Source organism: Anolis sagrei, chromosome 6 (genome assembly GCF_037176765.1).
Source record: "Anolis sagrei isolate rAnoSag1 chromosome 6, rAnoSag1.mat, whole genome shotgun sequence".
NCBI classification, from domain to species: domain Eukaryota; kingdom Metazoa; phylum Chordata; class Lepidosauria; order Squamata; family Dactyloidae; genus Anolis; species Anolis sagrei.
In genome coordinates, this window is record NC_090026.1 from 108,124,337 (window position 1) to 108,148,512 (window position 24,176).

Below are 24,176 nucleotides of genomic sequence, written 5' to 3' on the forward strand. Positions count from 1 at the left end.
ATGGCAATGATTCAGTGCTATGGAATTGGGAAGCTGTAGTTTTGCAAGGTATTTAGCCCCCATTGCCAGATAGTGCAATGGAGCCTCAACAAACTACAACTCCATGACATAGAGCCATTAATGTCTACAATGTAGATGTACCTTGGGGCTTTCATCTGAGTCAAATTGGCTTCGAGTTGGTCTACTTTACTGAAAGCATCATAGAGACCAAGCTGCTCTGGTTGTACTTGGGTGGCCAGGAATGCGGAGAATGCGCGGATGGCACGTTCTTAAGCGCAGTATAAATACTAAGCATGGTTTTATGGTTCCAAAACTCGTGTGGTGTGTATGGGTTCAAGTGTCGCTGAGGCAAACCTCGGCGACACTTGTAAACACAAAATAGTTATTCAGTCTTAATAATAATAATAATATATAATTATGATTAATTATTACAATTATCATCGTTCAATCATTAAAATAATAATTATTAATAATTATATAAGTATTATCCAATACTTATTCAGTCTTAATAATAATGTGTAATAATAATTAATTAATAAAGTAATAATTATTAAATTATTAAAAATAATTAATACTAAAAGTAATATAAGTATTGTCTAATACTTTTCCAGTCTTAATAATAATAATAATAATTTTAAATTATTATAATTATTAAGACTGAATAAGTATTGGATAATAATTATATTGTTATTAGCATTAATTATTATTTTAATATTTTAATAATTATTATTTTATTAATTAAGGATTATTATTATTTTAATATTTTAATAATTATTTTTATTAATTTATTATGATGATTAAATTATTTTAAAATATGAATTATTAAATTATTAAAATAATAATAAATAATAATATAAGTATTATCCAATACTTATTCAGTCTTAATAATAATAATGTATAATAAATTATTAAACTACTATTATTAAATTATTATAATTATTATTAATAATATAAGTATTATCTAATACTTATTCAGTCTTAATAATAATAATAATAATAATTATTATTATTATTATTATTATAAGCTTTCTTTATAACCCGCCCTCTCTCTTCGTCTGTGCCCAGAGGTGCATCTACACTGTAGAAGTAATGCAGTTTAACGCCATTTTAACTGTCATGGTTCGCTTCTATGGGATCCTGGAAACTTGTTTGGTGAGCACTGTTTGGCAGAGATAGCTAAAGACTTTGTAAAACTACAGCTCCCATGATTTCACTGCATAGAACCGCGACCCTTGTAGTCATTAATGTCGAACTGCATTCATTCTGATGCACTCCAATACCCAGCAGCCAAGCCAAAGTGAATAGCAGATTAACAGCAGAAACTAATGAAGATAGTTGACGTCAAAATACTTGAAGGGAATGTTTGTCTGATTCAATAAAAAAACGTCCTGACTTCTCAAGAAGCAAAACATTAGACTGCCAGAATTCCAAAACATATCAGGTTGTTTTGCTGAAATGACTGAGCTTTTTTCTTGAGCCTGAGTCGACAGTTGACCTAAATCAAGGGGGATCATGGCCCCATGATGGTAGATTGGGTTTATATTGACCAAAGTCTATGAAGGCTTGTATATATTGCCTGCAATCCTAATCTTACCTTCTTGGAAACAATACTAGCTGAAATAAGTGATTTACTCTTGAGGAAAGACCTGTAGCATTAATGTGACAAAGCAGTATCATTTCCATGAAGTGAGTCTTCTGAGAATTCAGTCATTAGATCACCATTTAGGTTTGTTAGGAGGCAAAGACCTATCTCTAAACCTGTTACTTTGGAAATCAATTTCTCATTGGGATTTTAAGCAGGCAAATCTTTACTTTTGAGGATTAAAACTAATTAAAATATGAGTTCACACACTTGAGGTTAGCATGGAAGAAAGAAGAGTAACGCTTGTATCCCTGACTCCTTCCACGCTGCTGTGTAAAATCCAGATTATCTGCTTTGAACTGAATTATATGGCAGTGTAGACATATAATCCGGTTCAAAGCAGATAATGTGGATTGTTTGCTTTGATAACCTGGATTATATGAAAGTGTAGAAGATAGCACTGTCCTAGTTCAGTGGTAATTTCCAGAACAAAAGAGGAGTGAAGGACACAGGCAGAGAACCAGTTTATGACTTAAGACAATGAGTTCCCATAAATGGATTTATCCAGGTTTGTCCTAGTTCAGGCTGCTTAACAAATCAGATAATCCACATCTGCTTTGAACTGGATTGTCCGAGTCTACACTATCATATAATCCAGTTCAAAACAGATAATCTGGATTTTATCTGGAAGTATAGAAGAGGTCTTTGTCTGTGGAGGGATTCACGGGTTGTGTTTACATTCTGGGAAGAACCCGGAAGTGCCTTGCAGGTGGGAAAATGGCAGAGCAGGCCAGGTTTCAACTTTCTGCTCTAACTTCTTAGATACCTACTAGCATTTTTAGATACCTAGCATTTTGTACCTTTGCTACCGACATGAAAAGGTAGCATTGTTGTGAACTTCCGAGTCAGGACCCTAAGGCAACCCCATGAAAGGGATTCCCTGCCAAGATTTGCTCAGAAGAGGTTTGCCATTGCTTTGTTCTTCTGAGGTTGGAAGAGTGTGACCTGCCAAAAAGACACCCAAAGTTTCCACTACTTCACTCTGGCTTCCCTGAATAAGTAGTACATCCTACTAATTCGAGATAGAGGTGGGGAAATAACTGGTAAATAGGCTTTGTGTCAATATCTGGCCCTTTACAAGTCAGTTGCAATGAGTAGGAGTAACTCTCCATTCGCTTTTGCTTTCAGTGCAATAAGGCGTTATAGGAAGTAATTATTTCCAAGACTAACAATGTGATTTAGTGTTGGGTCACGATTCTGAAAACCAGGGATCCGATTTCTACTTAAATACAAGATGAAGCCTTCCGTTCACTTAGCTATATACAATTATCCTTCAGAGAAGTCAGTTGAAGTTTGGGTTCTTATGAGTTTTCCGGGCCAGCTAATCACTTCCCAACAAAGAATTCCCCTAGGCAGCAACCAGCCAGGCTTTGAAGTGCAAAGCTATTCAATGCTAATCAAGATGATCAATGGGTTGTTGTGGGTTTTTCGGGCTATATGGCCATGTTATAGAAGCATTCTCTCCTGACGTTTCGCCTGCATCTATGGCAGGCATCCCAAGAGGTTGTGAGGTCATTGATGCAGGCGAAACGTCAGGAGAGAATGCTTCTGGAACATGGCCATGAAATGAATGGCTTTCTAACCCTCAGACAGGGGACAACGCATATAATAAGTGATGTCTGTCACCTTTTCCAGCCTGGTTCTACACTGACCATATAATGCAGTTTGTATCGCATTAAACTGCATTATATGGCCAGTGTAGAACGATATAAACTGCATTTCGGAGGTTATAGGAGACTTTCAGCCAAGACCTATTGCTCTAAGTCTCATTACAATCAATAGGGTGGGCTTCAAACCTTGTTATCCACTGAATATAATTTCTCAAGACTATTATCGATGCGCGATCTAAATCGAGTTGGAAAGACGAATCGCCGCCAGAGAGCAATTCATTATTATAAAAGCAATCAATTAAATTTCCGCTTTCCAGCTCGGCTGGAAATTAAAGTCGATGGAAAACCCCGTCCAATCCAGGTTTGCCTGGAAGTGAGATGCAGAATGGCTGGAAATAAAAGAGGAGCCTCGGACTTAGATGTTTGTTGACGTTGCCTCCTGGAAAGACTTTCTGGGAAAGGGTTGCGTTGGCTGAGTTGGTGGAAACGACCTCTCAAATCGGCTTCATATTTCATCAGTCGGACTTGGACAAAGGCTACGTAGGAGACATATACATTGTAGAGTTAATGTATTTTGAGAATTTAACTGCCATGGTTCAACACTTTAGAGCAGGCATGGGCAAACTTAGGCCCTCTGGGTGTTTTGGACTTCAACTCCCACCATTCCTAACAGCCTCAGGCCCCTTCCTTTCCCCCCTCAGCCGCTTAAGCGGCTGAGGGGGGAAAAGGAAGGGACCTGAGGCTGTTAGGAATGGTGGGAGTTGAAGTCCAAAACACCCGGAGGGCCCAAGTTTGCCCCCTAAAGGCACCAGACTGAGTCTTATCTTGCAAGCTGAGCAAGCTCAGTCCTGGTTCCTACCTGGGTGCAAGACTGCCAAATTTCCAGCTCCTCAGACATATGCATAATCTCACAATTACTTAAAAATAAATCCTAGTGGTTTCAATTTAGGCTTCTAGCAAAGGCAAGGACTGTGAGGCCTTGTGATGGGAGACACTTAAAGTATGTTGTTTGGTGACACAGAAGGTAAACTGCAAATCATTGATAGACAATAGATTGTTTTGGGTAGTCACTTAAGTTTCCCAGCATCATAACTTGTGGATTACTCTTAGCACCATGGAGAGATTAGGAAAGGACAGTAAAGGGGATTGAAACCAATGATAGTACTCAATTGCCACTTTATTAGGCAAGCCACACACATATATTTGTATGAGTATTTGTGTTTCTTCACTAAGCAAGGTTCCTTTTTTATGTATGCATAGGGGGGGGGGTTAACATGTTACATTTCTCTGTTGTTACTTAGGAGAGAATAATAGGCCAGGGATCTGAAAGATGTGGTGATACACAATGTTTGTGTGTGTGTCTATATGTGTTTGTATGTATGCCTTCAAATCATCTGTCTACTTGTGGTAACCCAATGAATTCTTCATAGAGCATCTTCAGGCAAGGAATATTCAGAGAGAATTTGCCCAGTTCTTTCCTCTGAAATTTATTCTTCTTCTGTGGTCTCCCTATTCAAGTATTAATCAGGGCTAACTTAAGGTTACACGTCTGATGTCTGACGTTTTTAAGGTATTTAGGGCCTTATATACATACACATACAGACCTCACAACCTCTGAAGATGCCTGCCATAGATGTGGGTGAAATGTCAGGAGAGAATGCTTCTGGAACACCCCCAAAAGCACACAGCAACCCAGTGATTCCTGAAAGCATTCGACAACACATATATTGGGGGTGGAGGGTGGGTTTGTGGGGGAGGGGTATAGTAATTACAAATACAGACCTAAATTAATTCATTAACGCCCCCTAAAACATACCCTTTGAAATCAATGGAACTTACACCAGGTATCACCAAACTGAAACTGACTGAACTCCTAGCTAGTACTAACAGTTGGGTTTAGTGTGCTGCTTACCATTAAATTTACTTCTACTTGCGGTAGGCTTATGAATGAGAGCCTGGTCATCTACTGTTTTGTTTAGATTCTGAAAATTCAGGACTTTGGCTTCCTTAATTGAGTCAATCCACTTGTGTTGGGTCTTTTCCTTCCCTCTACTTTGTCTTTTCCAAGTAGTAATATTATCTCATAATATGTCCAAAGTACCATGGCCTCTAGTTAATATGGCTTCTAAGGGTCCTTCTGCACAGCCCTGGAATATATGGCAGTGTGGACTCATATAACCCAGTTCAAGGCAGATATTGTGGGATTTTCTGCCTTGATATTTTGGGATATGGGGCTGTGTGGAAGGGCTCTAAGAGCTCAGAGGCCTACTTTACTGACCTGTCTTTTTGACAGTCCACGGTATTTACAGAAGTCTTTTTCCAGGGCCACATTTCAGATACTTGATTTCTGGGTTAGCTTTCTTCACTGTCAAACTTTTACAGTCATACACAGAAACTGAAAATATTGTGGCATAGATGATTCTGATTTTGGTATTTGATGATATATCTTTACACTTGAAGATCTTATCTAGCATTGTCATCATTGCTCTTCCACATATTTCAGTAACACTGTTCTGATTTCTTAACTAGTCTTCATTTTGATTAATAACTGAGCTAACATATAGAAAATGAAACCATTTCTATGTCTTATGCTAAAGGTATATACATTCTCTGTAGTTAATCCTTTTTGTTTTATTAACCTTTACCTGTAACCTTAATTTCCCACACTTTCCTGCACCTTCATCTTTGCTATTTCTTTTTACAAATATTATGGTATCATATGCATATGTTAAACAGTTGATGTTCCTTTACTCTGTTTTATGCCTGCTTCCTCTGAGTCTAATTCTACTTTCTGTATGATATGTTCTCCATACAAATTAAACAAGATCTCCATGGTTCTCCATTGTGTTTTGGCCCCCTTCTCTTGTCCAGATTTAGGTTACACATCAACACAATGAGATTTAACCATAAATGATCTATATAGTCAACAACTTTGCTGTAAATCTATAAAACACAGATTGATTTTCTTCTAAAATTATTTTATGTGTTCTGCTATGTAATATATGTTTGCAATATGATCACTAGTGTCTTTTCTCATTTTAGACATCTAACATCTATCTATCTATCTATCTATCTATCTATCTATCTATCTATCTATCTATCTATCTATATTTTATCTATCTGTATAAGTATTTTGTACTTTTGGTGTCTTTTCTTTTTCTTAACTCAGCTTAGACACCTGCCATTTATATCAGTGACTATCTGTCTATCAATATAATAATAATAATAATAATAATAATAATAATAATAATAATTTATTTGTAGACTGCCCTATCTCCCCAAAGGGACTATCTATTCTATCTATCTATCTATCTATCTATCTATCTATCTATCTATCTATATTACATAAGCATTTTTGTACTGTCTTTGCATGCATGAGAAGTCAATGCAATAATTCAATGGTTACTACAATACAAGGTGACTAATTTCTTGATTACTGGGATGCATATTCACCTTTTCTAATCTGGGAATTGGTAATTGTTTGCTTTTCTTATTTTCTGGCAAGTTTTTGTTAGAACTCATATATATTGTTTCTACAGCTTTTGAAAAAAGGTCTATTGATTGGCATCTCATCTGTTCTTGATGGTTTAATTCTTCCAGGTGCTTTGAAAGCCTTTATCGGTTGCTTTCTCAAATTGTTGGTTCAATTCATTCTTCCTTGAACTACCCTGTCATCATTTTGTCTCTTATACCTTCTCAGTGTATTTCTTACACAATTTTAAAATTTTACCCTGATCCTTTCATGTGTTCTCCCTGTTCTCCTATACAACATTCTTGGTTGGAATTGCCCTTTGATTACCTGGATCTTGGGAAAGAGGTCTCTTGTTTATGTTGTTTTCTTCTATTTCTTTGCCTTTGTTATTACAACAGCTTTCCTTCCCCCTACACCAGTGGTTCCCAACCTTTGGGTCTCCGGGTTTTTTTTGACTTCAACTCCCAGAAATCCCAGCCATCTTACCAGCTGTTAGGAAGTAAGAAGTGGAAGCTGAAGTCCAAAATACCTGGAGGCCCAAAGGTTGGGAACCACTGCCCTACACAGAAGTCATAGAATCATAGAGTTGGAAGACACCTCATGGGCCATCCAGTCCAACCCCCTGCAAAGAAGCAGGAAAACTGCATTTAAAGCACCCCCAACAGATGGCCATCCAACCTCTGTTTAAAAGCCTCCAAAGAAGGAGCCTCCACCACACTCTGGGGCAGAGAGTTCCACTGCTGAATGGCTCTCACAGTCAGAAAGTTCTTCCTCGTGTTCAGATGGAATCTCCTTTCTTGTAGTTTGAAGCCATTGTTCAGCGTCCTAGTCTCCAGAGAAGCAGAAAACAAGCTTGCTCACTCCTCACTATGACTTCCTTGCACATATTTATACATGGTTATCATGTCTCCTCTCAGCCTTTTCTTCTTCAGGCTAAACATGCCCAGCTCTTTAAGCCACTCCTCATAGGGCTTGTTCTCCAGACCCTTGATCATTTAGTCACCCTCCTCTGGTCATATTCCAGCTTGTCAATATCTCTCTTCAATTGTGGTGCCCAGAATTGGACACCACAATTGAACAGTTGCTTCCGGATTTTTACCAAGTTTCTGTAACTTTTTTTACTTTTGCTTCTCTATTGTTCTCAATCACATTTCATCTGTCACTAATGAAGCTTTCCTTTCCTTTCGCAATTTCATTTAGGCAATTGTTTTGATCAGGTTTCAGAGTCATAGGAGCTTATTCGGCGCAGAGGGGCATGTGTCAACCCAAAGTCATTCAAAGCTGTTCTGTTGCTCCAAAAGAACCATCCACTAGAAGAGCCTTTGGATCTAAGGATCTGCTGAGCTTGAGACATAAGAGCCTGTTGGCTGAGTCCTCTTGTTTCTAGTCCTTGCAGAGAAAGGTAGACCAAAAGGCAGACCCGGTATCGTTTGAGCATCGGACACAATCCAGTGACATGATAAGAATGCAAACAATTCACATGTACACGAGGAAATTATCCCCAAGACACCTTCCCGGGTGGAAGAACTACTGTCACAATGGTTATAAAATATTAGCCAGGCGGCAAAGAAGAATCCACGCTGTCCTTTTATAGGACAAACTTTGTCAGGTAGGAAATAGATCTTGTGTGATTTCTTGACACGCGTGACAATGGCACCAAGGCTTGCCGGAGGTACTTTAGGTATCTCCAAAGTTAAACAAAATTAATAATATATGCCAGAAGGAGCACAGAGGCAAGAGCCTGGAAAGTGGACAGGAGCCTGGAAAGTGGACAGGTAGGCTGTTAGGAATGGTGGGAGTTGAAGTCCAAAACACCTGGAGGGCCCAAGTTTGCCCAGTATTTAAAATACTTTTTGTTTTCAAAGATTCTAACTGCGAAGCTGATGGGCAGCTTTGAAACTGAGCTTGATCAAAGCTCTAGGTTTTAAATAAACAGAGAGAGCCTAAACCCCTATCGACTCGCTCTAAACCTTGATTGTAGATCTACGGAAAGCGAATATTAATCCAGTTTCATTCACTGAACACACAGACCCGCATGGGAGGAAGGAACTGCAGGTGAGACCTTTGTAAGGCACTGGAAATGGGGAGAAAATAATAATAGAACCGAGAAAACAAATAGTATTATCTTTTCTCCACCCTGGACATCCCACAGATATATAAACCTCACTTACCTTGTTTCCAACAGACCTCACAACCTCTGAGGATGCCTGCCATAGATGTGGGCGAAATATCAGGAGAGAATGCTTCTGGAACATGGCCATACAGCCCCAAAAACTCACAGCAACTCAAGTTGTATTATTATTCCTTGTTTTATTTAGACCCATTTTATTTCCTTATAGTTTTCTTGAAACTGAAGAGGGAGTTGTCTATTCAGTCCTTGAACAGGCACCAGATCGAAAGCTTGTATCCGAGTTTAACACCTAGAATGTGGATTTCCAGGTGCAGCTTGATTAAGCCGGGCTTTTAGGAAGGGAAACATTTCCACGGGTTCAAAACAAGCGGCAGAGGAAGCTCCTAGGCATCTTGACATGAGGTGTGTATTTACATGGTAGAATTAATGCGGTTTGACACCACTTTGCCTGGAGCTACACTGCAATATGATGCAGTTTGGATTGTATTCTAGGGTCAGTGTGGACCCATATAATGCAGTTCACATTCATGGCTAAATTCTTTCTTCCACCCTGAACACTCCACAGATATATAAACCCCACTTGCCTAGTTTTCAACAGACCCCTAAACCTCTGAGGATGCCTGCCATAGATGTGGGCGAAACGTCAGGAGAGAATGCTTCCGGAACATGGCCATACAGCCCGGAAAACTCACAGCAACCCAGTGATTCCAGCCATGAAACTCAATGCCACGCAGTCCCGGGCTTTGTAGTCTGGTGAGGCAGCAGGTAAACAAAACAGACAAGAGTTCTTTCTCCCACCCTGGATCTTCCATAGATATACAAACTCCACTTTCCTAGTTTCCAACAGCCCTCACAACCTCTGCCGATGCAGGCGAAACGTCAGAAGAGAATGATTCTGGAACATGGCCATACAGTCTGGAAAACTCACAGCAACCTAGTAGTTAAAGACTTTGCAAAACCACAGTTCCTATGACCCCATAAATCCTGAGGCATGGCATACAAAGTGGTGCCACACTGCATTGATTCTACAGCGTAGACGCCCCTCTAGGAATCTTGACTCAAACTTCTGCCCGATTAAATTCAATTGGATTGGCTTCCCAAGTGTGTAGTAGGAGAGCGACTTCGGTTTAAGGAGGATAATCCAGCAGAAGCGTGGATGGATTCAGGCCATTGTTATATAAATGGCTCGCTTTCATTTCAAGCCCTTTCAATACTAGATAGGATTTGGGTCTTTCTCTGCCCTGCACACATTAAACGGGTCAATGTTTACTTTAATGACCCCACACATTGAAATACATTCTACAATGTATTGTCGAAGGCTTTCATGGCCGGAATCACTGGATTGCTATAAATCTTCCGGGATGTCTGGCCATGTTCCAGAGAAGCATTCTCTCCTGACCTTTCGCCTGCACCTATGGCAGGCATCCTCAGAGGTTGTGAGGTCTGTTGGAAACAGACATACAAACCCAATTTTCCTAGTTTCCAACAGACCTCACAAACTGAGGATGCCTGCCATAGATGCAGGCGAAACTTCAGGAGAGAATGCTTCTGGAACATGGCCATACAGCCCAGAAGACTTACAGCAACACATTCTACAATGTTAGATGCACCCTTACCCCCCTCAGTTTCTGCCTCGCTTGTCTCACAAGGTTGTTGTGAACCTAAAGTCCTCAGGAGGAAGAATACCGAGCTTTGGATACAATGGCAACCAATATATACTGGTTGCCATTAGTATGTTGTAAACTGCCTTGGATACAAAGACAACCTATAAACACCCATATCCTGGAGTATATAATGCAGTTTGGATCGTATTCTAGGGTCAGTGTGGACCCATATAATACAGTTCAAACTCGTGGCTCAGTTATTTCCTCCACGCTGGACATTCCACAGATATGTATGTATGTATATGCATATGCATATGTATATATGGCTAGCTGACACAAATATATACCCACACATATATACATACACACAAAACACATATACACAGACTGGGCCACAGCAAGTGGCAGGGGAGGGCTAGAGTGTGTGTGTGTGTGTGTGTGTATATATATATATATATATATATATATATATATATATACACACACACACACACACACATATACACACACACACACACATATACACACACACACATATACATACATGCACATGCACATACACACACACACACACACATACTAGCTGTCCCCTGCCACGGGGTGCTGTGGCCCAGTCTTTGTATATTTGTTTGTGTGTATATTATATATGTGTGTATATATGTGTATATGTGTGGATATATACTTGTGTATATGTGTAGATATGTGTGCTTGTGTATATATGTGGTTTTGCACATGCGTTGTAATGGGTTTTTTTTTGGCTTTTTAAGTATCTTCTGCTGTGTTTTTCAGTGTTTTTATGAGTGATGGTCACTCCTTGGCCTGATAGGTGTATTGTGTCCAAATTGGGTGTCAATTCGTCCAGTGGTTTTTGAATTATGTTAAACCCACAAACGAACATTACATTTTTATTTATATAGATGTCAGTGTTTAGCTGTTGTGGTTTTATTTTATTATATGTATGATGGCATTGAATTCTTGCCATGAGTGTGTTGTAAACCGCCTTGAGTCTACCCAGGGGTGAGAAAGGCAGTATTTAAATAATATAGAATAGAATAGATAGATAGACAGATAGATAAGGGTATATATCTATCTATCTATATATACCCTTATCTATATAAGGATATATATATATAGATAAAGCGGGGGGCGGGGGGCGGAGGGACGGTTTACAACATACTAATGGCAAGAATTCAATGCCAATATACATATAATTAAATAAAATCACAATAACTATACATTAAAATCATTCAAACCATTAAACATAGGCATATGCAACATGTAAACACTAAGACAAAGCGTTGAAAACACCCTTATATAATTATTGAAATCACATTACCCAAAATATACAGAGCGTCCAGCCATGTGTGTACCCTAAACAACTTATAATTGTGATTTTCTTTTTGCACTGTCCCATAACAGGATCAAACACTCCACTAGGAGGGAAACGACAAGAGAAACTTTGGAGTGAGGCTTGCAACTTGAGGCCACTTCCTTGGAGGCCAGGGCCACGTGACGTCACAATGAGCAGGGGGCGGAGCCCGCCTCTTCTTTCGCCCCGCCCCTTTCATGGCCGCCGCTTCCCTTTGGTTGCCTAGGAGACGAGTAAACACCGCAGCCCAAGGCGAACAGGCCTCGGGGAAACTGTGAAGGGCGCCCCTCTGCTTTAGAGGCCGATTTGGGGGTGAAATTAAGGGGGTGACGCCTCTCCTCAGCGGGCAGTGACGAAGGGAAGGTTCCTGAAAGCGAAGCCAGGGCGAGGACCCCTCCTTCCCTCCCTCAGGGCCTCCATCCTTGGGCCTTTCTTCCTCTCTTCCTCGGGAAGCCTGGCATTATGAGTCAAAGGCAGGTCTTACAAGGTGATGCGGAGTTTGTGTCAGGAAACTTGGTGTGGTTCTGTTGCTAACTTTGATGTTCTTTTTGGCATTACAGGTGAAATGAGGATGCCTCTCCTGGAGTGAGAAGGATGAAGACAGGAAATCTGGAGAGAAAAGGCCTTTGTTTTTAGAGCAGTGGTTCTCAACCTGTGGGTTCTTTTGACCTACAACTCCCAGAAATCCCAGCCATAGAATCATAGAATCAAAGAGTTGGAAGAGACCTCATGGGCCATCCAGTCCAACCCCCTGCCAAGAAGCAGGAATATTGCATTCAAATCACCCCCAATAGATGGTCATCCAGCCTCCGCTTAAAAGCCTCCAAAGAAGGAGCCTCCACCACACTCCAGGGCAGAGAGTTCCACTGCTGAACGGCTCTCAAAGTCAGGAAGCTCTTCCTCATGTTCAGATGGAATCTCCTCTCTTGCAGTTTGAAGCCATTGTTCTGCGTCCTAGTCTAATTTGACAGTTCAACAAAATCCTAACAACTGTCAAATTGGCTGTCAAACTGCCAATTTGACAGTTGTTAAGATTTCTTGTAGTTGAAGGCCAAAACATATGGGGACCCACAGGTTGAGAACCACTGATTTAGAGACTTGCTTCACGTACTCCTCTTGTAGAAGTGTTTTACACTCCAGCTCCCAAAATCCCCTGCCCGAAGGCTTCTGGGAGCTGAAATCCAGAATTACCTGGAAGACCAGAGTGTGGGAAACATTGATAGAGCCTTGTTTCCTAAACTGGGCTTCTAGGGGCCCTTCCAGACAGGCCCTATATCAGACATGGGCAAACTTCAGCCCTGCTAGGGTTTTGGACTTCAAATCCCACAATTCCTAACAGCTGGTTAACAGTAGGCTGTTAGGAAATTGTGGGAGTTGAAGTCCAAAACCCTGGGAGGGCCGAAGTTTGCCCATGCCTGCCCTATGTCCTAAGATCTGATCCCAGGTTTTCTAAGTGGATTTAGGGCCCTTCCACACAGCTCTATATCCCAGAATATCAAGGCAGAAAATCCCACATTAACAGAATGTGGACTCAGATAACCCAGTTCAAAGCAGATATTGTGGGATTTTCTACTTTGATATTCTGGGATATAGGGCTGTGTGGAAGAGTCCACACTGTCAGATAATCTGGGATAAACAGAAAACCTGGGACCAAATCTGGAAGCGCCCTAGGTGTTTTGGACTCCAGTGTCAAAGTCCCAAATTACCTGTGAGCAATTGTGTTTGGGAATCATGAATATAGAGCCGTTGGGCTCAGCAAAAAAGAAGATGGTGGACCCTGAAGAAAAAAAATCAGAGAAGGTTTTTACAGGATTTTATCTTTTCTTGGGTTAAATTTGTTGTATAGCCTCTTCAAAACAGTGAAGTATTATAACATATTTTTTTTCTTGGTATTTTTGTTTTTAGACCTGTTTCTGGGGTTATTTGGGACAGTGATTCAGACAATTGCATTGGATAGACCTCATCAGTTCTGGTTTCTTAGATATGGTTATCATAATTTTCTATGGGCGAGCAGATGAAGACTGGTATATTGTATATGTTCTGTATCTCAAAAACTAGAGCTGATAGAGGGAAACTGGTAGATCAAATATGCCCAGAAACAGGGCAAACATTTGAGGCATCAAAATGTGTGTGATAGTATCAAGATAGCATAGACTTCTAGGGAGATAATGGGTTGTGGACTTTGTGAATCCTACTTGAAAATAGTGGGAGAAAAACAGGATATTAAATAATTGGCTAAATGTAGAAAACATTGGAATGTGTGGCTAAAAATGGATTCACTCCACCCATCTTTCAAATTTTGAGTGTAAATTACATTTGGCGTCTTCCTACAGTCTGTGCCATCATTTATTTCTCAGCCTTCAATATGCCACAAGACATGATTCTGTCGCAAAAATTACAACTCTGGAATTTGCCATTGTCTGTAGTGTAGAACATAGCAAAAGGGGAACCACATCATTCTCTGGGCATATTTGAATATTTTTGATGGTTGGGCCTCATTGGAAGTCAGTCATTTTACCCTCTTTTCTTTTTTGCAGTCTTTGAACAGTATCAAAGAGCCCGGACGCAGTTTGTGCAGACTGTTGCAGAACTCGCGACTAGGCCACAAAATATCGAAACACTTCAGAATGCAGGTAAGCTTTCTGAAACAAATCTTATCTTGTTGTAGAATCATGAACAGTTTGGCATTTTTAATCTCTTTTCTTTTTATACAATCAAAATATAATCTAAGAAAATTATCAGTGGAGTCCTGCTATTAAAGCCAGTGGATATATTTCAGGTAAATTATCAAGAAAGGCATGTATCTGCTATTAAAGTCAGCGGATGTTTTTGTTTTATTTATCCATGCTTTACACTAAGGAAACTCCCAACATATGTGATTATTTATAGGCTGTTTCCAAGTAATGAAGACAAAACAGGAGGTAAGGTTGTAGCTAGCTCCTTGGTGCCTTCCTGCTTCTAGACATTTCTGTTGGAAAGGCAGATATAATGGAGTTAAACAAAAATGTAATGAAGTTCATAGTGTCATAGAGTTGGGAGAGATCACAACGGTCATCCAGTCAAATTCTCTGCCACGCATTTAAAGCCCAGTCAAAGCACTCCTGACAGATGGCTATCCAGCCTCTGTTTAAAAAAATCTTTAATGAAGGAGACTCAGTGACACTCCAAAGCAATATATTCCTCTGTCGAAAGTAAATATTGTAATATAACAACATTGTGGGAACTAGTAATTAAGCCTCAAATACCTCAATTAATGTGTTTAATCACATGGTTGCTAAACATGATGAAAAAGGAGTTTAAAAGCTTGAGAAATGTTAAAGAAAATATCTTTTTCACTTTTTAAATTGTATGTCTCATAGTCAGGGACTAACACAGCTCTGCCTTCTGGATGTTTTCTATTGCTCCGATTAATAATAACCAGCCTAGGCAGTGGTCAGGGAATATGGTTTTCATCTGTTTTTTTATGTTTAGCAGAACTATGTATTGCACAGAATTAAATAATGTCTATGTCCCAGCATACACCCACCAGTTATGATGAATGCAGTCCACAAGTCTTGTATGGTGTTAGACTGGAAGATAAATAAATCCTGTTTTTGCCATATGCTGGGTTTTGCAAAAGTGGGTGTTTACTATTGGACAGGCTATATAATACATGCTGGTAGTTATTATATAGGTCTGAGAACCTCCTAACCAGTGTGGCCATTGTGGAATTCTGAGCATTGCAATCTAAAAGAGAATGCTTCCAATATCTATAACAAATTATTTAGATTGGGATTTATGAAGAGGTAATGTGTGGAAGACGTCATATACTTTGGCAAGGATAATCCCTTTAAAAAAGGACACCTGACAACAAAACTAAAATAGAAAATTAGTTTCATCTAGTCCAGAAGGCAGCTTGATCCCAGATGGTAGGTTTGGACTAAAAGGTCCTAATTTCTATATGTACATTAATTTTTTTTCTTAGTAATAGGGAATCTATCAGTGAAACTGGATCATTTTTTTTTAAAAAATGAATGCATTTCTGTCTATCATAGATAAAGCAGAGTGATAGATTTCAGTGTGTTTTATAAACCTTTAAAACATGTATTGATATGCCGCTCTTATTATATCTGTCACAACAATAAAACACCTATGAATGAACTGCATGTCCTACTTGAGACAGAACTGGATTAAATCCCATGGATCCTGGTACAAAATTATGATGAAGTTTATTCTGCAAACTAAATGAGTACATTGCCTCATGGATATCCTTGCGGAGATATGAGCCAGGAGTCCATAGAGCAAATGCCAGGAGTGATCAGCTCCAAAGTCACACATCTCATTTGAGTTCCCCATTAATATTTACATGTATTTACAAATATGGACACACAAATCACATTCTGTATACACATAGGCTTGAAAAAAGTCTGTTGTGAGACCCAGTGCCTTTATTATAAAAAACCTTATTTGCTCATGAGAAGGAAGAGTTCTGATCGAATTGATCTATATGGGGAAGATTGCTTCCCTCTCTGTTTATGAACTCTTCCCCCACACTCTACTGAAAATTAGACATTGAGGCTGGGATATAACTCTATTCTTAACATTGATAATGAAGTTCAGATGAGTTTTCAGCTTATTTATATTATTTGGAGCAACTGTATTTTCAGAGATGCATTTCATAATCAACTTTTCTTACAATGCTAAATCAAAGATTCTGCTGTGGACCCGCTCTCCCTCTTCTGTCTCAGTTGGCAGTTGTGATAACAGATATATGGTAGTAAAAGCATTGCTGAATTTAAAAATAGAATGACCCATTTCCTCCTCTTGCTACATACTGGAACACATCTGCCTATTTAGAGCGAATGGGAAGTAAGAGAGAGGCCTTTGTAGAAGGGTTTGGTTTCGATGTGGTTTAAGGAAGACGGTAAGGCTGTTATCTTTGTCTGTCTGTCAGGGCACACCAAGGATATTTTGCTGCCCTAGAAGAAAAGTGGCTATGCTTCCTAGAGGATTCTAAGAATTTTTGTCTCCAAAGAAGCCTTTCTAAGCTTTGATTTGTAGGGGAAAACATCTTGGGGATCTGTTCTGGCCATTTACTTTGTATAGAACTAACAAAACATTTAAGAGACAGAGTTCTGGTTTGTTTATTTTGCGCTATGCAGCATACCTAGAAGTTATGGTGGCATCTTCCATCCCTGTGCTGCACACTAAGTAATGAATCTTGTCAACCCCCTGAAGGTCAAACTGCTGGTTAAGATAAAAAGTCCTATTTTGGAACTTTTGTAGAAAGTGGGAGGCATTACATGCCCTTTGTGGGAGAATGGTGGATTCAATTTAGTCATGTTGTCCTCCCATTTATTCTTTCTCTGTTCCTGGAAGAAAAAGTCCTCTGTCTGACAAAAGTTTGCAGATGTTGGGCTTTGAATCCATTACTTGAGGTTCAGACATATGGAGTTTGGGGGGCTGGTGGTGAGAAGAAGCCAGGGGAAAGCACTTCCGCAGATGAAATTGTTCCTGTGATATTGGCAAACAATTTGCCCATCAAATTTTTATTTCTGCTCAGCTGTGATTTATGAACCGAGCCTGTTCGTCTGTTTAATGGTTGTAGGCACTGCCTTTTAAGAACGTCTGCATTATTTTTGCAGTTTCAGCTCTGAGAGTTGGGTCAGAGTATGCCTCATTATAGGCAGCTGGTGGCCAGGCCTTGTGAAAAATGCTGTGGGAGTTGATGGGGAGGGTTATGTATGTCTTGCAGACATTCGTTGCTGCATATTTCAAGTGGTGCATGTCCTTGCTGGCATTTAATGTCTTTTAGAGCCTACTGTCCCTTTTTCACATCATCCAATTGCAGGGGGATTTCAGAAGCTCAACTCTCAAGTGTACTTACAAGTGCTATGGTATCTTGTGCTTCCAAGGTTGGAAAAGAAATCCTTCAGATCAGATGTAGCAGCTGCTTGGGATAGCAGAAGGAAAATTTTCAGTCTTTCTTTTAGTTATACATTCTTATATCTCTTGTCTGCTTTTTGTTTTTTTTTACCAAGGGCCTTCATCCAAGACATGATTTGTTAATTTCTTTATAGAATTGACTGCCCTGTGGCTGGAGTTCTCAATGATAAAACAATGTGACAGAAAACTGAAAAATATTCCTTACAGATTAGAATTTGGCAACAGCAGTAAAAACAATGTGTTAAACGCAAAAGGCAAATATCAAAACTGCAGAAATAAAGGCAATTTTATAATGCAGCTTTAAGAATATATATAATGAGAAGTGAAACAATTACAGTACTGTGCTTCTTTAGCCTGTAGACAAAGACCATTTTGTTTAAGTAGGCTTTTGGTTTATAATGTATGTAACAAAAATGAGGTTTTAATGGAGTAGTGTTTTCAATCTTTTTAAAATCTTTTTTACTATGTTTTATCTGAGTACTATTTTAACCTTGTGTTTTGTTAAAGTAAAATGACATTTAATTGTTTTTCAACTTTTGTATGAATATTCTTTAAGCTGTGCAGCATTTTTTAAATATTTGGAAGCCATCTTACTCCTGGTAAGGTAAGATATAAATAAAAACAAAATTAAAAATAATTGGATGAAGGATTGTCTTTCATTTGCAATTAGAAAGAATTTCACAATTACCTTTGGGTTAAGAATTAAAGTTGCCAGCTTGACTCCAACCCCACCTTTGCCTTCTTTATGATCCTGGCACTGCAATAGATTTTTCCATCTCAATGCCATCAAAAGCTTTACTGGTCTAATTTCTTTGTATGAAATAGATCTAAGGGACTTCCCCAACCCCCAAAAACAAGATGGCTAAACTAGGATCTGGAATGTGTGGGGAAAATAAAGCTAAGGAAAAGTAACTTACATTACATAGAATCCTGAACCACCCCACTCCCCATACTAACAGATTTTCCCAAAACTTGATCTATTTTGTGGGGGATATGGCCATTATGTTTCCTTTGCATAACATGTTATTGTGTGTCTTCCAGTCATTTCTGGTTTATGGCAACCTTATGTCAGGTTTTCTTGACAGGATTTGTCCAGAAGTGGGGTGCTCTTGCCTTCCTTGGTGACTTACCTAAAGTCACTTGGTGAGTTTCATAGAATCATAAAGTAGGAAGAGACCTCGTGGGCCCTCCAGTCCAACCCCCTGCCAAGAAGCAGGAAAATTACATTCCAAGCACCCCTGACAGATGGCCATCCAATCTCTATTTAAAAGTCTCCAAAGAAGTAGCCTCCACCACAGTCCAGGACAAAGAGTTCCACTGCTGAACAGCTCTCACAGTTAGGAAGTTATTCCAAATGTTCAGGTGGAATCTCCTTTCCTGTAGTTTGAAGCCATTGTTCCACGTCGTAGTCTCCAGGGCAGTAGAAAGCCCGAGCTCTCCTCCCTGACTTCCCCTCACATATTTATACATGGCTCTCATCATGTCTCCTTTCAGCCTTCTCGTTTTGCAGGCTAAATATGTCCAGTTCTTTAAGCCGCTCCTCATAAGGCCTTGTTCTCCAGACCCTTGATCATTTTAACCACGCTTCTCTGGACACATTCCAGCTTGTCAACATCTCCCTTAAATATCGGTTCCCAGAACAGTATTCCAGGTGTGATCTGACCAAGGTAGAATAGAGGGATAGCATGACTTCCCTGGATCTAGACACTTATACTCCTATTTATGCAGGTCAAAATCGGATTGGTTTTTGGCCTGCATAAATAGGATTATAGTGTCTAGAAACTGGAAACTCGGGTTTCCATGGCTGAACAAGAGTTTTAGGATTTAAACCCTGGTTTCCAAAGTTGTAATCCAATGCTCAAGCCACTGCATCATTCTGGCTCTCCAGTATAACACACAGTTGTGCTGAATACCAAAAAAGAAAGTGGCATCAGATCAAAGTGTGTTATTATTTCCCTCTGGAAGTTATTGTCCAAAAATAACTTCCCGCAACTTTGTGCTTATGAGAGAGCTCTTGCTTAGCTATCACAGTCAATAGTTATTTATAGACCTCTCCTCTTTATTTTAGTCCTGTCAAGATGATTGGCTAACACCACCATTTTTTTGGGATAGTACATTCTGTGGCATAATAATGCACAATGAGAAGTATTTACTTATATTTCTGAATCTACTGGAAATCAATGGTGTTGTGTGATTTAGACTTCCAGTAGTGTAGCAAAAGAGAAATATTTATGATCACAGAAATACAAATCATGATTCTTGGTGTACGGTTAAAATACTCTGAAGCATCTCTACTCCATTTCTCACCCCATATCCTGGGCTGGACTCACCCAATTTATGATACTGGAGGGGAACAAATGTTCTATTTAAGGTCTGAGAAAATAGGCTCAAGATTAATATTTAATGGAGAATCATGGCCCCAAGAGGTCAATAAAGACTCAGTCTTGTATTTTTGACTGAAAATTGGATTTTTAGGAGTAAGGGGTGGGTGGGTGGATTGGGGAGCCACAGAAAGGGCCCCTATGGGATGCACAGGTTCCTCTCCTGTTCTCAGGTACAGAAAGTTTAAAAGGTATCACAGCATTAAACCACTTCCAAAAGGAGTAGTATTTTAACAAAAAACAATGGAAACAGATACTTTTAACAAAACAAATAATGGAAAAAGATACTTATATATATATACGGGGTGAGGCAGCATAAAAAGCGCACCATTCAGTCGGTTGAAGACGTAGCGGAGCGCTAGTGGTCTCGTTCGAGAGGCGGGAGTATAGGTTTCCCATCGTGGTCCCTGTGAATTGCACATATGGTAGTTTCTACGCCTGAGCAGACAGCTTCAGTACCTTCTAGATAGATTCGAAAACTTTGCTAGCGGTTAGCCCCGCCCATTCTCCCCTTGTGAGTATAAGTAGCCTGTGGGCGGAGCCACCGCCTCAGTCCTCTTATCCGCCACTGTCAGCAGCGAAATAACCTTCTCCTTGTGACTAGCTTTTCGGACTGCCTTTGAATCTTGACTAGAATGTTTTTTGACATCTCGCCTGTCTTTAATATGGTGACGATTTTGGCTTTTAAGCGCTGTGCTTCATGCTCAGTGAGTTATTCAGACAACGATGGGCAATACAGGTGACCACTTGGGAAACTACGGTTCCAGGTAAGCAACCTATATTTTTGTCCTGACACAGTGCAGTTGTCATCATGCGTTGGAACAGTGAGGAGCATGCTTTTGCAGTTGAGGCCTACTTTTCGAATGGATTTGGAGTGGCCGGCCTGCTCTCCAGATTTGGCCCCTTGTGATTTTTTTCTATGGTGTTTTTTGAAATCCCATATTTATGTGAACTGTCCAAGGACCCTACAAGATTTGAAGACCAACATCCAGGAAGAAATTGCCAACATAACGCCTGCTATGCTGGCAAGAATCATGACAAATGCCAGAAATTGGTTTATTCAGTGTATGGAGAATGGAGGACATCATCTACCTAATTTGATCTTCAAAACTACGTAAAACAAAACTTTAGGTATGCTCCAACATTATAAAAAAATAAAATAAAATTTTCTGATTCATAGAATGGGTTGTATTAAGTTTTGAAAAAAGGAAGTTATGCTGTCTCACCCTGTACTAGCTGTACCCTGGCCATGCATTGTTGTGGCTCTCAGAAAACAGAGGAATTCCAGACATGAAACAGTCTGGGCTAGGTAACACCTCCCCCCAAAGGTTTCCCACAGGCAGGAAGAATCCAGGCTGTTATGCTGCAAGACTTTTCAAAGGTAATCAAGGTGGGCAATTGCAACATTCACACCTGGCTCAAGAGTTCTTTTTCCCACCCTGGACCTTTCACATATATTTAAAGAGAAAAGACAGTGGGTTGCTGTGAGATTTTCGGGCTGCATGGCCATGTTCCAGTAGCATTCTCTCCTGATATTTCTCCTGCATCTGTCTGTCTATCTATCTATCTATCTATCTATCTATCTATCTGTGAATAATGTCCAGGTTGGGAGAAAGACTTTATAAAACTAAAACTCCTATGATTCCATAGCATCCAGCCATGACAACTATAGGGCTGTCAAACTGCATTAGTTGTGCAATGTAAATGCACCCTACAAAATAGGCTTGACAGAAGAAAAGGAATAAATAGGCAGTGGGAAAAGATAATTTCTCTGGCTGATAAATGTGAGGAGAAAGCCTGCTCACAACAGGAGGTTTTTCACCTTCCTCAGCATCCATCCAGCCACAAAACCGTCTTTTAACACTAATTACAACTCCTAACCTCTCCTGTTGTCCAGTTCAAAACTGATAATATTTTCAAGCCATAGATGGTTGCAACTGTGGAAATGACTGTCTTGAGGCTGAAGCCCCTTCTACACAGCCATATAAAATCCAGAATATCTGCTTTGAACTGGATTATATAGCAGTGTAAACTCATATAATCCAGTTCAAAGAAAATAATGTGGATTGTCTGCTTTGATAATCTGGATTATATGACAATGTGGAAAGGGGCTTGAGATGAAGTCTGGAAAACGTTGGGGAGTCTTGGGGCCCTTCTATACTGCTATATATTCCAGAATATTAAGGCAGATAATCCGTATTATCTGATTTCAACTGGATTATGTGAGTCTACACTGCCATATAATCACGTTCAAATGTATTAATGTGGATTTTATACAATTGTATAGAAGGGGGCTTGGTTTTACCTGAGTCCCCTCCTATACTGCATATAATCCAGATTATCAAAGCAGATAATCCAAATTCTCTGCTTTGAACTGGATTATATGAGTCTACACAGCTATATAATCCAGTTCAAAGCAGATCACCTGGAATGTACTGTATATGGCAGTGTAGAAGGGGCCGTAGACTATCTGGTATGATGATCTGGATTATATGGCAGTGTAGGAGGACCCTAAAGCAAGCACACAACAGCTGGATCTACACTATTCTACATACCAGGATCTGAACCCAGATTCGAACTGAATTATATGAATATCAAGGCGGATAATCCACAATATCTGCCTTGAACGGAGCTATCAGAGTCTCCACTTCCATACAGTCCAGTTTAATGGTGATTTTATATAACTGTGTGGAAGGGACCTGAATCTACACTGCCAGAGAATCTTGGATTAGTTCTACGGTGTAGATGCATGCAAATGCATGGGTTTGTTTTCCCCCCAGAAATGCCCTTCCAGTCACTTTGCGCCCTTCCACACAGCCATATACTGTAACCCAAAATATAAAGGCAAAAAAGACCACAATGTCTACTTTGAACTGTGTTATCTGAGTCCACACTGCCATGCATTCCAGTTCAAAGCAGATAATGTGGGATTTCATTCAGCTGTGTGGAAGGGGCCTAAGGGTGCATCTACACTGCAGGATTAATGCAGTTTGACATCACTTCAACTGCCATGCAGCAATGTCATTCAATCCTGGGATATATATACAGCTAGATTGGTGAGGCTACATCGTATAACATCTTGTATATTTTATATCTGCATGTGGAATAGAAAATATTTTTATTGAAATACATTCTATATCTAAATACTTTACCATCCCTAATGAACCCCTGCTGTAATGTTATATTATCAGATTTATAAATATAACATGACCAGTAATTTTGTAGCTGTTAAGCTTATTTTTAATATATGAGACAGTTGATTTATTTTAAAGCTAATTATGCATAACTTAACATTTAATTTAAAAAAAATTAAAATAAAGATGGCCTAAGTAATCTGAGCTCCTTATCTGCATTTTACCTAATTTGAAAATAAATCCAATACTAACAGTATTAGATATATACTTAAAATTTAAGTGATTCTTTACAGGTTTTAAATATCACAATACATATGGGTTTTAATACTCTTGTGTAGTGTCTATTAATTTCACAATAGAGCATACTGTCTGAACACTATATCATTGAATCTTTTGTAGAAAGACCATACTATTTGCTCTCTTTAACCTTACACAGAAGTATAGAAGTGACTGCAATTAAGTATTGTATACACATAAATAAAAATCACTGAAGCCTTCTTTTAATTTTTACTTGAAGAACAAGTTGATTACAGGCTTTTCTTCCATTAGACATCCTTATATGTGTTGTAGGTGACTTTGCTGGTTATTACGCTCTACAGATATGTTACCTATAACTCATTATTTCCAAGTTCTAGGAATGCCTTGTTAGAGTGCCTTCCATCTGCCTTGGCCTGCAGAGCCTATGGTGAAGAATGGAATAGCATTCCAACACTCTCTGGAAGTCCACATGCTCCTTGTAATACTGTTATGGTAACTTCCTAAGGTGATAGCCTTTCTATCATGTGATATAAGAGTTAACCTATTATCCTCGTGTTAGCAAAGAGCATGGAAAGTGGAGATGGGAAAGTATCAGATATATACCCAGCTCTTAGGTTAGGACCCAAAGCTAATTTAGTATTTTAAGGCCA

The 24,176-nt window shown here is 39.4% G+C and overlaps 1 protein-coding gene across 1 annotated transcript in view; it reads left to right on the plus strand.

Annotated features, from left to right (window-relative positions):
- The first annotated feature begins 12,033 nt into the window (after positions 1-12,033).
- Positions 12,034-24,176, plus strand: part of SPAG6 (sperm associated antigen 6) — a 53,478-nt gene continuing 41,335 nt past the window's right edge. Inside the window, exons 1-2 of the mRNA XM_060782387.2 lie at positions 12,034-12,315; positions 14,366-14,461. Of these exons, the coding sequence (XP_060638370.1) occupies positions 12,291-12,315; positions 14,366-14,461 (121 nt within the window). The 5' untranslated portion in view covers positions 12,034-12,290. The remainder of the gene's footprint in view (positions 12,316-14,365; positions 14,462-24,176) is intronic.